Genomic DNA, 13624 nt, shown 5'->3' with positions numbered 1-13624 from the left:
TCATTTAACATGTGCACAGACTACTATAAAAATATTTCTAATTTCTATTTGCAGTTAATAATTTTCTCATTCTTTTTGATACTTGTAAGGTTTAAGTTCGGGGCCATTGAAGCAGGGTTATTATAGTGAACTAGAACAAAAAGATTTTCTGAAAAGCTGAAACAAGAAAAAAACATTCTGAAAATGAACTGTAACTAAATTGAATTAAGACAAATATTGAAAATGAATCCCAAAATACAATTGAATAACAAAATGCTAAACTATAACAACTCTGGTTTGAAGTGTGTCCAAGATACATGCGGTCCAGGTTCTATTCCTCTGTTACTTAGCACTTGCTGTATATGCACATTACTAATTAAGCTTGCTAACATTAGCTGGGAACTGCCGAGCATCTCTAAATATGGCTATGGCCTCAAAAAAGCATGACAGTTGACATAATGCTAACATTGAAACTTCAAGATCCGGAGTTTTGAAACCACTGGGTAAGGTAACAGTGGCTACACCTATCTTTTATTTACGGTTTTTACTCTGACAGTAAAACACACACACACACACACCCTTAAGACGTCTCCCTGAAAGAAAAACCTCATGGTCTGTGTTTGCCAGTGTTGTTGTTGTTGTTGATCACTGTCTTTTTTTAGATTATAATCTTTCCTCACGACTTGAATTTCAGCAGTGGCCTTAAGGCTATTGGACAGAATTCAATGCATGCCTTCAGATGTAGTTGGAAATTCCCCGCATATTTACAGCGATCTAATTGTTTTTATAACAGTTGCACTACTGTGGAATTGGGGAAGAAGCGCTGCACACACAGACTGAATACTGACCTGGGCAGCATTTGATGCATAGCTAGACTCGTTTCAAACATATTTAAAGTATGTAAATGTGGCTCTGACGAAGAACACTTTCTGGGGGAAAGATGCCAAACAGCAGTTCCAGTTGATGTTAACACTGTTAATCTTCAGACAGAAAGCAGAAACCTTATCAAGTAAGGGGACAGAAATTATAAAACACAATCTATATTTATGTTTGCCTAATGCGTAAATGGTCCTGGGTTTGAGACTGGGAAGAAATACTCCTCCCTCAAGGGAGCGGCCAAAAAAGGCCTCTTTCTATCGTGGGAAATCCTATTTTTATGGAAATGTGAGTTTTAGTCCTCATCCTTTTAACACAAAGTTTTAATTCCAGCTAGACAACTAGAAGTTTGCCTTGGATGCTTGTTTTCTGTCATCGGCACCATCATACTCTTAGCTGTTACAGTTCACCCTCTCTGTCGATGTGAAACTTACTGCTATTGTTGCAGCTATGCAGAAATGCCACCACAGAAACTGCATTTGAAAGTCTAATATCAGTGCCAGGTCTACCTGGAGCACATAGGGTTAATCCACACTGCTTTAAGCTCAACAGCTGAAGCTTAAATTTCACTGCTTTTGTCCCAGCAGGATAAAGAACTTTGCCACTGCTCTGGGAGGACACTGATTTCTGTCAGAACTGAATGATTCAGTTGTTTTTATCTTTACCGTCGCCTCTTGAACCTTCAGAGTTTGATGCACTGCCATTTCTTCCAACAATGAAATGGCCATTCAGCAGGTAGTTATGTCATCATCTCAAGTTGCCACGGATCATATTTTCTGCTACCGTAGCCGGCTGTCATCACACCGAGTTTCAGTGGGCTGTTGCTGGTGAGAGCCAGGGGGCTCCCTGCCAGACTAATTAAGATCCTGAATTAGAAACCAGAAGGCAACTGAGAGGCAATATATGCACCACTGGGGGCTGAATGGTTGCATTGCTCCTTTCTCTAGGGATCACAGGACATCAGAAAGCCTCCTAACAAAGGGGTTATGGATTTCAGAGTTAAATAAGATGGATAGATGCAGGAAATCAGGTCAGACGAGAGAGCTGGCACCAACTGGGACTATGTGTGTTTTCAGAAACCGAAGCGGTTGAGTCAGTGTTCTGTGTAGGTTTTGGCTCGTGCATCTTACAGCGATGTACCACGGGGTTGTCTGAGCAGCGTTCCTTTCTGATAAACAGCCCCAAAGCTTCCCATGCTTGTCAGCGCCCAACTAGAGAGCACTGCCAGCCTTTTTTCGTGCCCTCCTCCAACAGAGTCCCGAGCAGCGAGAGACATCCGATGTTATCAGCACTGCAGATTTGCCAGCGCTGCTGCCAAAGGCTTGTCTTATGAATTCACAGTGAAGTACCGAGATTTTTCTTTCTTGCCTTTTTTTTATTGTTGTTCCCGTTATGCACACATCACAAAGCAAATTGGACTAGTAAATGTCCGAAAGACAGAATACAGAATTGGCTTAATTTCTGACAAAGTCATATTTGTACAAATGTATAAAACCATTTCTGTGCACGCAAAAAGCAAAAACAGGCCTTCGTCCTAAATGACTGAACATTTATGGTGTGTCATAACCTGCAGTGAGATTCCAGCCCTGCTGGAAGCTGCTCGCAGCTGTCTCTGACCTATTTATGAAGCTGATGGATGGAAGGTGAAAAGAGCCTTTGTGTGGCTGCCTTTTGTGTTTCTTGGGAAGGTGCTGATGATTTCCTTTCGGAACTTAATTGCTGGCATATCCAACTTTGCTGTGCTTTAGATCCAGGACGAATATTCCTCTGTAAATGTTCAACAAATTCAGTAATTCTGATATAGGCAGGAGCATGTGGTGTTGTAGTTAAGAGTATTGGGGTTTTTCAAAGTGTTGCATTCATGCAAGCGGCTGTGGTTTTGACCTGGTTAGAGCTGCTCTAAAAGGGTCTAAGAAAGACGCAGTTCAGAAGCAAGGCTGCAGAAATCCTCTCCTCACACTTACCCTCGTTTACAGCAGCAGCGGCTGAATGCAGATGACATCACATCTTTTTTCTTTTGGCTTGACTGCGTGCTGTAAAGTTTTTTTTTTGTTTGCTTGTTTTGTTTGGTTTTTTTTTAATGTTGTTGTTGCTGTGGCATAATGCTTAAAGCCAGAGGCATTTATTTAGCTTAGCAGAAATTGCCTAGAGGTCGTCAGTTAATACTTGTTGAACTATTTAACAGCTCCAAAAAGTGCTGCAGGGCAGCCTCATTTTACATTATGGGCAAAAGCTTGATGGTTAAAGCCAAATTTGCTGATAATGGCGCAGTTATGTTCAGCTAGCTATAAAGCCAGGGAGTGCAGCAAATTAGAGTTGAATGTTTATGCTGATTAGCCTGGTGAGGTTTTCTCTACAAGAAGCTGATCGCACGGCAGAGAACAGAACAATGCGTTATAATCAGAAAAGGGATGTTTGTTTCGGTTTCATTCATGTGGTCAGGCATGCACGCAAATGCTGGTTAATAAGATATCTGGTAGCTGCTTGTTTACAGCACACACAGGCACCAGCATAGATTAATATTAATGATGTGTGTTTCTGATAAACGTTATTTCCTGTTGCTGTAAATAATAATCGGGGTATTCAGTACTCTCATCAAGTATATTCTGCTAAGATTAGCGCGGGAGTTGCAGGTTAAAGGTGACCTGTTATTCTTGTTATGGCTCCATTCTGTTATCTTTTCTTTAATATAACTCAGCATATGGCTTCGGTGTAGAGCTATTCAATATAACGATATATATCGGATGACGATATGAAAACGTCTATCGTTTCATCTTACGCTTTCGTTTGTTTCATGGTGTCGCAAAATAAACTGTTCACGGCAATATTTTTTCATGGTTTTGATGGTCGCTTTAGTGGCTATATTATTTCTTAAAGTTCTCCCTTTCTCTTATATTTAAAATATCTACACTACTGATGGTCAAGTGACTGTTTTTATGCATTGTCGTTAGCAACAACGACGGTAAAACCAGCGTGTGGCTCCGTCATCCGCTTGTTTATTTTCCACATAAACCTTTCACAATAAAGCTGAAGATCCTGTTGAGATTTTTTAAAATAAACTGAGATGATGGCAAACAGAAAGACCAGTCAAAACAAATCCAGGACCTTATTCCTAAACGAGGGGCTCCCTCTGTAGCATGGACATGGTTTGGTTATGAAAAGTCTGACACGGACTAGAAGATTGTACTATGGAAATTATGCAGGAAACTGGACCCCATATCAGACTCAAACACAGCAAACCTGTTCTACCACATACACAAGAATCACGTGAAAGAGTGTGGAGAGAGTTTACGGATGAGAAGCAAAGAAGAGTCGTCAGGTGCTCCAAATAAACCTTAGACTCAAACGTTAAAACAGGCTTTTCCCAGCAGCACGCCGCGTAATAAATAATCGCAAAGAAAATGGCAGCCATTACAACTTGCATCTTAAAATGTATAGTTTTAAGCATCGCTCAAAACTAGACTCCAGGTACACGACGCCCAGGAAAACACGTCACGCAAGTCGAGTTGCCCGAGATTTACAGATTTGACAGAAAATGTAAAATTTTTGTGATATATATCATTGTCGGGCTGATAAATGTCTTATATCGGGATAACAGTCTTGTAACCTGCTTAGCTCGGAGGTTCCATGCGATTTAAATCTCACAAAATGAGCGATACTACAAGCACAGCAGAAGGGCGGTTTGATGCAAGAAGCATATACAGGCTGCTGACTGGACAGATTACACGTGCTATGTGCAAACCTGCATTCCAGCTATTCATCAAGGTACGATGCCACATGTGTACAACTTCTGCTGACTGGATTTCAGTGATGGGCTTTTGATATTCTTCATCGGGCATGCTCTAAAAACTTAAAACGAGAAGAAATAGTTCTAAAAACTCTCTTTTCCTGTGACTTGAAAAGATTCAAAGTCTGTGTCCCCCAAACTCAGGTGTGAATTTATTCTGAATAGTAGACTTTTTTCTTTCTTTCTTTTTTTTTTTTTTAAACGAATATCAACAACTGAGCTTAAAAAAAAGTGTAGTTCATTTAGTACAGCACCACAAACAGCTGCTGAAAAGGCAAGACTGTCTCAGACTGTTGGAAGTTGTAGACAATTATTAAACAACTGGTTGATTAATAATTTAAATGTTAGTGAAACCCAGGCCCCGTATTAACTGATGAATTAATTGTAGCTCAGCTTGTCTCGCCTTACTGTGTTTACCTGTACGCCTCAAACTCACGTACTGCTGTCCGACCCCACACGCAGACCAAGTCTGAGCCCCTCTCTAAACGTGTTGCGAACATGAGAGTGCAATGACAAAAAGTGAAAGGGTTTAAAATTCTGTTTGTGTTCAAGTCAAGTCAACTTTATTTGTCAATTCTGCCACATGTACAGGACATACACAGAATAGAAATTGCGTTACTCTCAAACCCTAGTGATTAGAAAAATGCAAATAAAATAATTAAAAAGTAAAAATTTAAATAAATACAATACAATTTTACGTATAACAAAAAAAAGCTATGCAATATACAATATACAATATTCAAGTAAGAAGGCATAGTGGTGCAAAATAGGCAAATAGTGCAAATGGGGATTTAGTAGTGTACGGTAAGAGATAGTGTAACAACAAAGTCTTATGAGGTCCAATGCTTAAGCAGTCCAATGCTCCACAAAGTGACTGGAGCAGGCCAGTGAGTGCGTCAGAGAGTGAGTGTGTGTGTGTGTGTGTGTGACAGAGTTCAGTGAGACCGTGGTGGAGAATGGCCTGGTAAATGGCCTGTATTTATATAGCGCTTTACTAGTCCCTAAGGACCCCAAAGTGCTTTACATATCCAGTCATCCACCCATTCACACACACATTCACACACTGGTGATGGCAGCTACATTGTAGCCACAGCCACCCTGGGGCGCACTGACAGAGGCGAGGCTGCCGGACACTGGCGCCACCGGGCCCTCTGACCACCACCAGTAGGCAACGGGTGAAGTGTCTTGCCCAAGGACACAACGACCGAGACTGTCCAAGCCGGGGCTCGAACCGGCAACCTTCCGATTACAAGGTGAACTCCTAACTCTTGAGCCACGATCGGGGGAGAGGGGAGAGGGGGGCAGAATCGGGAGGGAGTTTAGCTTCCTGACAGCCTGATGGATGAAGCTGTCCTTCAGTCTGCTGGTCCTGGCCTGGAGACTCCGCAGTCTCCTCCCTGACGGCAGCAGCTTGAAGAAGCTTTGCATTGGGTGCGTGGGATCAGCCGCTATGCAAAGGGCTTTTTTAGTGAGACGGGTGCTGTAAATGTCCTGGAGGGACATCACCTGTCAGCGAGGAAGATAAATTGTAAGCTATTCAAATGTTTTTATTTCAGGGACAGTATACACCCTTTTGCTTAAACATTCACACAGCAACATCAGTCACACACGATACTATCTGGATTAAACAAGACTGCTTCTGTTTCAAGAGTCGCAGAAGCATTAAAGTCATTTCTTTGTCTTCTTTTTTCCTTTTTTTTCTGTTGTTTTGTTTTTTTTACTAGTCGAATTTGGTGTGTTACCATGCCACGTTAAATGAGCCTCCACACACTGAGCACAGCAGCCTTCAGCTGGGTGTGCTCCGGCTCCGTTGTGTGTGGCCTGCTGCAGTTAGAAACAGGTTGATCTTCTCAAACTAATAGTGGAGGAGAAGTACGCTTCACTAACATTAAGCACCTCCACCCAGTTACTCATTTTCAAGAATTTGTTCAACTAAATTGCATGCCTTAAACTTCATAGTTACCTCAAAACTCCAGGACGTTACTGAAACAACTGAAGTGGTCTGTTACTTGAATCAACTACAAATATTTAACTGAATAGGAGTTGCGGTGCACAAAAAAACAAATGTTGTGTTGTTGCATCATTTTTCACTAAGTTTTTAACTTTAACAAATAACAGGACATTGGCCATTTTCTCGTTTTCATCTTCACAGTTTTGCTCATTATCTGCTTTAATCTTTTCGCTGCTAATACCGAGGCTCATACTGAGGCTGCTGGCTCTGAGCTCGGGATAGGTTTAGCTAACACTTTAGCTACTTTGCCTTTGTTGGCTTTTTTAAAATCTTCATGTTTATCTGGGTGAGGGTGATTGAAGTAGTTTTGTTGTTTACTTTGGTAAACTTTGCATCTTCACTTACAGTGAAGTATTTCCATGCTAGTTACATATGGGCATGTGGCTGAGTGTGTGTATGTTGTGCATGCTTGTAATAGGACCCCACCTCAGTTTACTGTAAGTTATATCTCAAACTGCCAAACCTCTCTTGGTTATCAGTGTTTTAAATTAATCATGGTCATGTGGGATTGGGGTAGGGAAGGCAACTCCCTTGTTATCTGAGTTTAGCAAAGCAACTACCTAACTCCTGATCTCTCCTTCCTCTCTGTTTGTGTTTTCTGCAGCAGGTTGGACTCTGCCCCCTGAGATGTTACTGAGCGGTGAGGATGGATCAAAGAAGGAAATCATGACGGTGACGAGCTGCATGCCACCCTCCAAAAACTGCCGGAGTCGCTCCAACTGACACAGATATGCCTCGCCTGCCCTCCTGATTCCTCTTGCCCAACTCTTTATCTTTCCCCCTGTCCAGTCAAAGTCAGTCCAGCTCTTCCAAGTCTCTGTCCTGTCAGCATGGCTACACCTTTCCTGTGGAAACTGTCCTCTCAGAAGCTGGGCTTCTTCCTGGTCAGCTTCGGCTTCATCTGGGGCATGATGCTGCTGCATTTCACCATCCAGCAGCGAGCCAGCCACGAGAACAGTGCCGTGCTGCGTCAGCAGATCCTCGACCTTAGCAAGCGCTACATCAAAGCACTGGCTGAGGAGAACCAAAGTGTCATGGATGGTCCGTATGTTGGAACCATGACGGCTTACGGTGAGTAGTCGACTCGCTGACATGGCTGCTCTGATTTTAGCAAACAAGAGCAATCTTTCTACCTTTACTACAGAATCTTTGTCGCCAAATGTGCTCTTCAGCAAGGCCAGGATGCCATGTCTCAATCAGTCACAAAATAGTTTGACACATGCTTCCAGAGCTGAACATTTCTGGGACATACCTGACAGTGCATGTCATCAATCAGTGTTTGACCTCTGGAGTATGAATCTCTGTGAGACTGCTGTGATTTGCAAGTAGTCTGGGGCACTTAGTGCTCACAAGTGGTGGGCCTGTACTTGGCATTATACACACCCTTATTAAAGCAGCTTCCTTGCTTAGACCACAGAGTATTTGCAGAAGTGCAAATGCATATGAAACAGATCGTTTCCTGGTGCGTGGTATGTAAGAGCTGAAGAAAATCATTTGACCTGATTCTCTTGATAGTGCCCCCCATCTCCATCTTACTGATATCGCTCTCCAGGTTTAAGGTTGGGTATGGTTGGTTATTTTAGTGCTGTAAATGTGTCACTTTAAGTGTAAAAGGCCAGATACATGTACATGTTTAAGTGTGAAGCATAGCAAAATTCAAGACAGTTATTTTAGGCTGTTGGCCTCTGTTTCCACATCTTCTTTAAATTGGATGGAATAGTTCCACTTGTCTGCCTCCTGAACAGGTGCAGCATCGGCTCTATTTTTAAAAAAAAATGGTCGGGAGCTTTAACGTCAATACGGCTGCATTGGAGCATAATACTGTAATAGCACAGGTCCAGAAGAGCCATCAATAAGTTATTCATGCCATTAATAGACCTGTATGGCTCAATGGGAGGCTTCATTAGAAACCTGAGATTGGAATTGATTGTTCTCTAATGCCCAGAGAAACAACAGGATACAGTAGAGCTCCTGGAGATTAGGAACGTGAAGAAGGAGCCAGAGCGAGAAGAGAAGAGAAACAAGTGCGCTGGTAGCATAGGGTGTCAAATTTCTGCTTCCCCCCCTTTTCTGACACGCATTAAACTGCTTTTGTTTATTTCATGTATTTCAAGTGCATGCAGAATGTGGAAAAAATTCAGGTCCCTACGCAAAACGTCTTCCTTTCCAAATTACTGCCAGTAATCAGGCTCTGCTTAAAACATTTAACTCAGCAGTGTCATCTGAGCTGCTTGGAGGAAATAAACTTCAACATCTGCATTATTATATTAAGTCATTATTATTGCTTGTTTGTGCTGCTTTCATTGCCCAGACTTGAAGTACATTTGCATGGGACCTATCCTCCTGTAAACTCTGTGATTTGTTTGGGGTAAAGTGGTCTGAGCCCCATCCATAGATTTATTTGTAATACATCAGCCTGTCGTTCCAGGGAACAGATTCCTGTCCAGTTTGTTTTGTTCCCTTATATGATCGATTGATTTTCACACTGCTGTAGCAGTCTGCTGACCGGCGTCCAATATCCCATCACAGTCCATTTCAAGTCCTTGATTAGATAGCCGAGCACTGGGATCCTCTGTGCTTCCTGTGTTTGGCTTGATACAATTCGTAATGAGTTTACTGGGAAACAGCGTTTCCTCCTTTACCACCCATAAATGACCCATGCCATCTTAATGCATGTGGTTTTAATACTGTAACTCCTGAAAGCTGATTTGGGCCACTTAGTTGCTTTTAATGGTCAGGATAATTTTAAGAAACCCACATGTTGAGAAGCATCTAATCAGTGAGTCCAAGCCTTTTTGTACACAGCCAGTCGCTGAAAGATTTCAGGTATTTCTTTCTCTCTGCGGGTGTTTAAAAACATCTTCAGGGTTATATTTAGATTTTTAAAAATCCTGTGCTACTATATGAACTGAATTCATCAACAGGTAAAAGTGTATTTTTAGGAAGATTGAATTAGTGGGGGAGTACTTAGAACCACTCGTAGCTGATTTCCCACATAGCAAGAAAGTCCTGGGTTCACATCATCAGCCGGCTGGGGCCTTTTGTGTGGAGATGTTCTTCGTGTGACTGCATGGGTTCTCTGTGGGTACTCCAGGTTCATCCCACAGTCCAAAAACATGCTTGTTAGATTAATTGGTGATTCTAAATTGGCCATAGGTGTGACTGTAAGCATGAATGATTGTCTGTGTCTCTGGATTGGCCTTGCATTGAACTGGCAGCTTGTTTAGGATGTAAAATACGTTTCACTGTATGAAAGCTGTGTTAGACTCGGCACCCTGTAACCTTAAATTGAATAAGTGAATGAGAAAGTGGATTTGTGAATTACATTTGAAATATATGGTTCTGATTGGTAGAAATCCCTTTAGTACAAGTATATTGAATTCCCTGTTTTGCTTCCTAACTATAATTTCTTTCAAGCTCATTTCTTCAAGCAACTTTAAAGTGGACATTGTGTTCCTGCTTTATTAAGTCTTCTGTTTTAGTTTTCAGTGTGTAAAATGTTTCAATTATATTTCAGTAGATTGCAGTCAACTGGCTTCGGTTATCTTACATCTCACACTTCAAGTGCATAACCCTAGCTACAGTGGCTGCTACAGGACAAACATGTTTTAGTTATCCAAGAGAGATCAAAACATTATAAACATGTCATACTCCATAGCGCCAGCTGGCGTGTTTCTGCTGCTGTTTGGCCTGGATCTGCCCCAGAGTCAGTCCACCGTTTACCTCAGGTGTCAATGCCAAGTGAGAATCGTCCAGCTTTATTTACTATGGAAGAAGCTTTAAAACTTAATGAAAGGAGTCTGATACAAGTTGAAAAGTTAGACAAGCTCACTTCTGATTTATGACACTGATACTCAAGTGAGTTGTTAAGGATAGGCTGAACTGTCAGTAGCGCTGCTGTTTTCTTTCAACTCATTCAATGTTTCAATTCAACAGCTCGGACAGTCTTGGTCGTTGTGTCCTTGGGCAAGACACTTCACCCGTTGCCTGCTGGTGGTGGTCAGAGGGCCCGGTGGCGCCAGTGTCCGGCAGCCTCGCCTCTGTCAGTGCGCCCCAGGGCAGCTGTGGCTACAATGCAGCTTGCCATCACCAGTGTGTGAATGTGTGGATGACTGAACGTGTAAAGCGCTTTGGGGTCCTTAGGGACTAAGTAAAGCGCTATACAAATACAGGCCATTTACCATTTTATTTACCATTTATGATCATGCTAGTAGAAAATGTTAGGTCACTGCAAGTGCAATGAAAGCTTCCCATCAAGTGAACATAACGTTATGAGGGATTGAGCAGCTGACAGGGAAAGCAGAGTTTTTCAGTCATGTCATCTCACTTGACCAGCCAGCGTCAGTTTTAAACCTGAATAAAAAGGCTGTTAGAAATGAATATGATTGGATATGAGCTTTACTCTTCCGCCTTTCCAAAACTGATCCATGGAACTGGTTGGAACGATCTGCTGTTACCACGTAGCTATCAAGCTATTGTGGATTTCTTTCATGGTTGGGAAACATATAAAGCTCTTGTGCTCTGTGCTTGGCCCGGCAGCCTCGGTATGTTGCTTTTCTTCGTCCTCTCCAGGATGGTAGGTCACCATGTGCTTCCCTGCTCTTTGCTACGGTCAGTCAGATGGAGCCCACTGCCTGGCTGGATTGAGCTTTTGGTTGTGGATGATAGGAAAGAACAGGGGTTGCTGATAAATGCTTTGGGCTTATGTTTCTGTGTAATCACTTCTTTTTAATATGTCTGTGAAGGTTCTCAGTCCTCCAGGTCATCACTTCACTTCTTTTTAATGCTCACGAGCTTAATGAAATGTCCCAGGTGATTGTGTAACCACATCATTGCCTAGTTTGACACTATTGTTTATAACAGAATGAATTTCACTATGTTTATTGCTGCAGGGTTTGTTTTTGCAAGTGCATCAGTAATAAGAAGGATGGAGGCCGGCAGAAATGTTTCCCTAGGTGTGCCATTACTCATCCAGCTTACCTGGCAGCACATTTAATGCACACAACGACAGGTCAAAGCATTATTCACAGCAACACACAGCCTGATGAAGGTTTTTGAATCACAATCTCACATTTAATTATAGTGAAGCCTCACGTTTAACTATAGTAATTATAGTGACAGATATTACTTCCTCACTTGATAAATACTCCTATCGATGCTACTCTCCACATTTTACTATAAAATAAAGACATGATGGTGGTTATAGTCACTGATGTTTTTCATTTCCTACTAAGCAGATGTGCTGGTGTTTATTAATGTTCCTCCAGGGTCAAGGGCTGGGATAATCCCCCTAAAGTTCTCAAAGTATTGCAATTTAACTTTCTCAGCTCATGCTATGATCCAACTCGCTAGTGCTGTGATCGAGATTCCTCAGAAATCGGATGTCGTAACCTTTAGTGCATTCCAGAAAATGTCCAAAAAACCCAAACAAACTGAATTTGTTATGGTTCTTACCTGCAGGTGTTGTTGCTCAACAGAGAGGGTATAGCTACTGCCTCTTCCAAATCTAATGATATATGGAAAGTGGCAATTTTTATGCATAGAGTCTGATTACATAGTCCACCGGCTTTGTGTAAGCTGGGGCTGTTGGTTTTCTGAAAAACCCCCCAAAACAAAACCAAAAAACAAAGGATAAGATCATTTGAATACGCTTTAAAAAAGGAATGTTAACTGTATCCTAACTTCATCAAAACAGTCTCATCTTGACTCGAGGTTGAAACAGTTGCTTTAACAGTTTGGCAAATCTCATCAGCATCAGACCTAAAGCAGCCAACTACACTGCACTGATTCAAATTTAGTTTAAAGTCAGATTTGTATATGTGTCAGGGTTTTTACAGAGCATCTAACCTTTTACATGCGGAATATCACACTGAGCTCCATTTTTCATTAAATACAGTAAAGTGAGCACAAACCTTTGAACATTTTGCTCTGTCAGCCATGACAGTAGAGCACAGAGAAACATGGCAACATCAAGAATAATCCCTTGACCCTAAGTGTCATTACCAGTGACACTTAGGAATTTTAAAATGTCAGCTATGTTGGTATCGCATATATTAACATTGCATAAATATCAATAGCTGTACCTTTTTGTCTAGGTGTCTGTGTGTGCCTATTTAATACTGGTTCAATTCAATTCAATTCAATTTTATTTATATAGCGCCAAATCACAACAAAAGTCGCCTCAAGGCGCTTCATAGATACAGAGAAAAACCCAACAATCATATGACCCCCTATGAGCAAGCACTTTGGCGACAGTGGGAAGGAAAAACTCCCTTTTAACAGGAAGAAACCTCCGGCAGAACCAGGCTCAGGGAGGGGCGGCCATCTGCTGCGACCGGTTGGGGTGAGAGAAGGAAGACAGGATAAAAGACATGCTGTGGAAGAGAGACAGAGGTTAATAACAGATATGATTCAATGCAGAGAGGTCTGTTAATACATAGTGAGTGAGAAAGGTGACTGGAAAGGAAAAACTCAATGCATCATGGGAATCCCCCGGCAGCCTACATCTATTGCAGCATAACAAAGGGAGGATTCAGGGTCACCTGGTCCAGCCCTAACTATATGCTTTAGAAAAAAAGGAAAGTTTTAAGCCTAATCTTAAAAGTAGAGATAGTGTCTGTCTCCCGAATCCAAACTGGAAGCTGGTTCCACAGAAGAGGGGCCTGAAAACTGAAGGCTCTCCCTCCCATTCTACTTTTAAATACTCTAGGAACAACAAGTAGGCCTGCAGAGCGAGAGCGAAGTGCTCTAATAGGGTGATATGGTACTACAAGGTCATTAAGATAAGATGGGGCCTGATTATTTAAGACCTTGTATGTGAGGAGCAGGATTTTGAATTCAATTCTGGATTTAACAGTACTCATGCTTAATGGTAATAAACACAATTGGTAAATTACCCTACTGGCTTGCTCAGGTAAGTCTGGTTTAACTGGAGTGACCATGGACAGTGTTTGGACTCTTGTTGTGAGGAA

The 13624-nt window shown here is 41.9% G+C and overlaps 1 protein-coding gene across 2 annotated transcripts in view; it reads left to right on the top strand.

Annotated features, from left to right (window-relative positions):
- Nucleotides 1-13624, top strand: part of mgat5 (alpha-1,6-mannosylglycoprotein 6-beta-N-acetylglucosaminyltransferase) — a 104363-nt gene that overhangs the window by 10191 nt on the left and 80548 nt on the right. Inside the window, exon 2 of one of the 2 annotated variants that reach the window (XM_086281539.1) lies at nucleotides 7261-7724. In XM_086281539.1, the coding sequence (XP_086137665.1) occupies nucleotides 7484-7724 (241 nt within the window). In that variant the 5' untranslated portion in view covers nucleotides 7261-7483. Of the gene's footprint in view, nucleotides 1-7257; nucleotides 7725-13624 lie in introns of both variants that reach the window. The other variant, XM_086281538.1, reaches the window with a different exon arrangement.

Source organism: Aulonocara sp. 'chitande type north' Nkhata Bay, linkage group LG23 (genome assembly GCF_057382095.1).
Source record: "Aulonocara sp. 'chitande type north' Nkhata Bay isolate Kocher_YH1m ecotype deep benthic linkage group LG23, A_spYH_male_GT1.1, whole genome shotgun sequence".
Taxonomy (NCBI): Eukaryota; Metazoa; Chordata; class Actinopteri; order Cichliformes; family Cichlidae; genus Aulonocara; species Aulonocara sp. 'chitande type north' Nkhata Bay.
The sequence above is the reverse complement of the archived record's forward strand: the minus strand, read 5'-3'. Positions and strand labels throughout refer to the sequence as shown.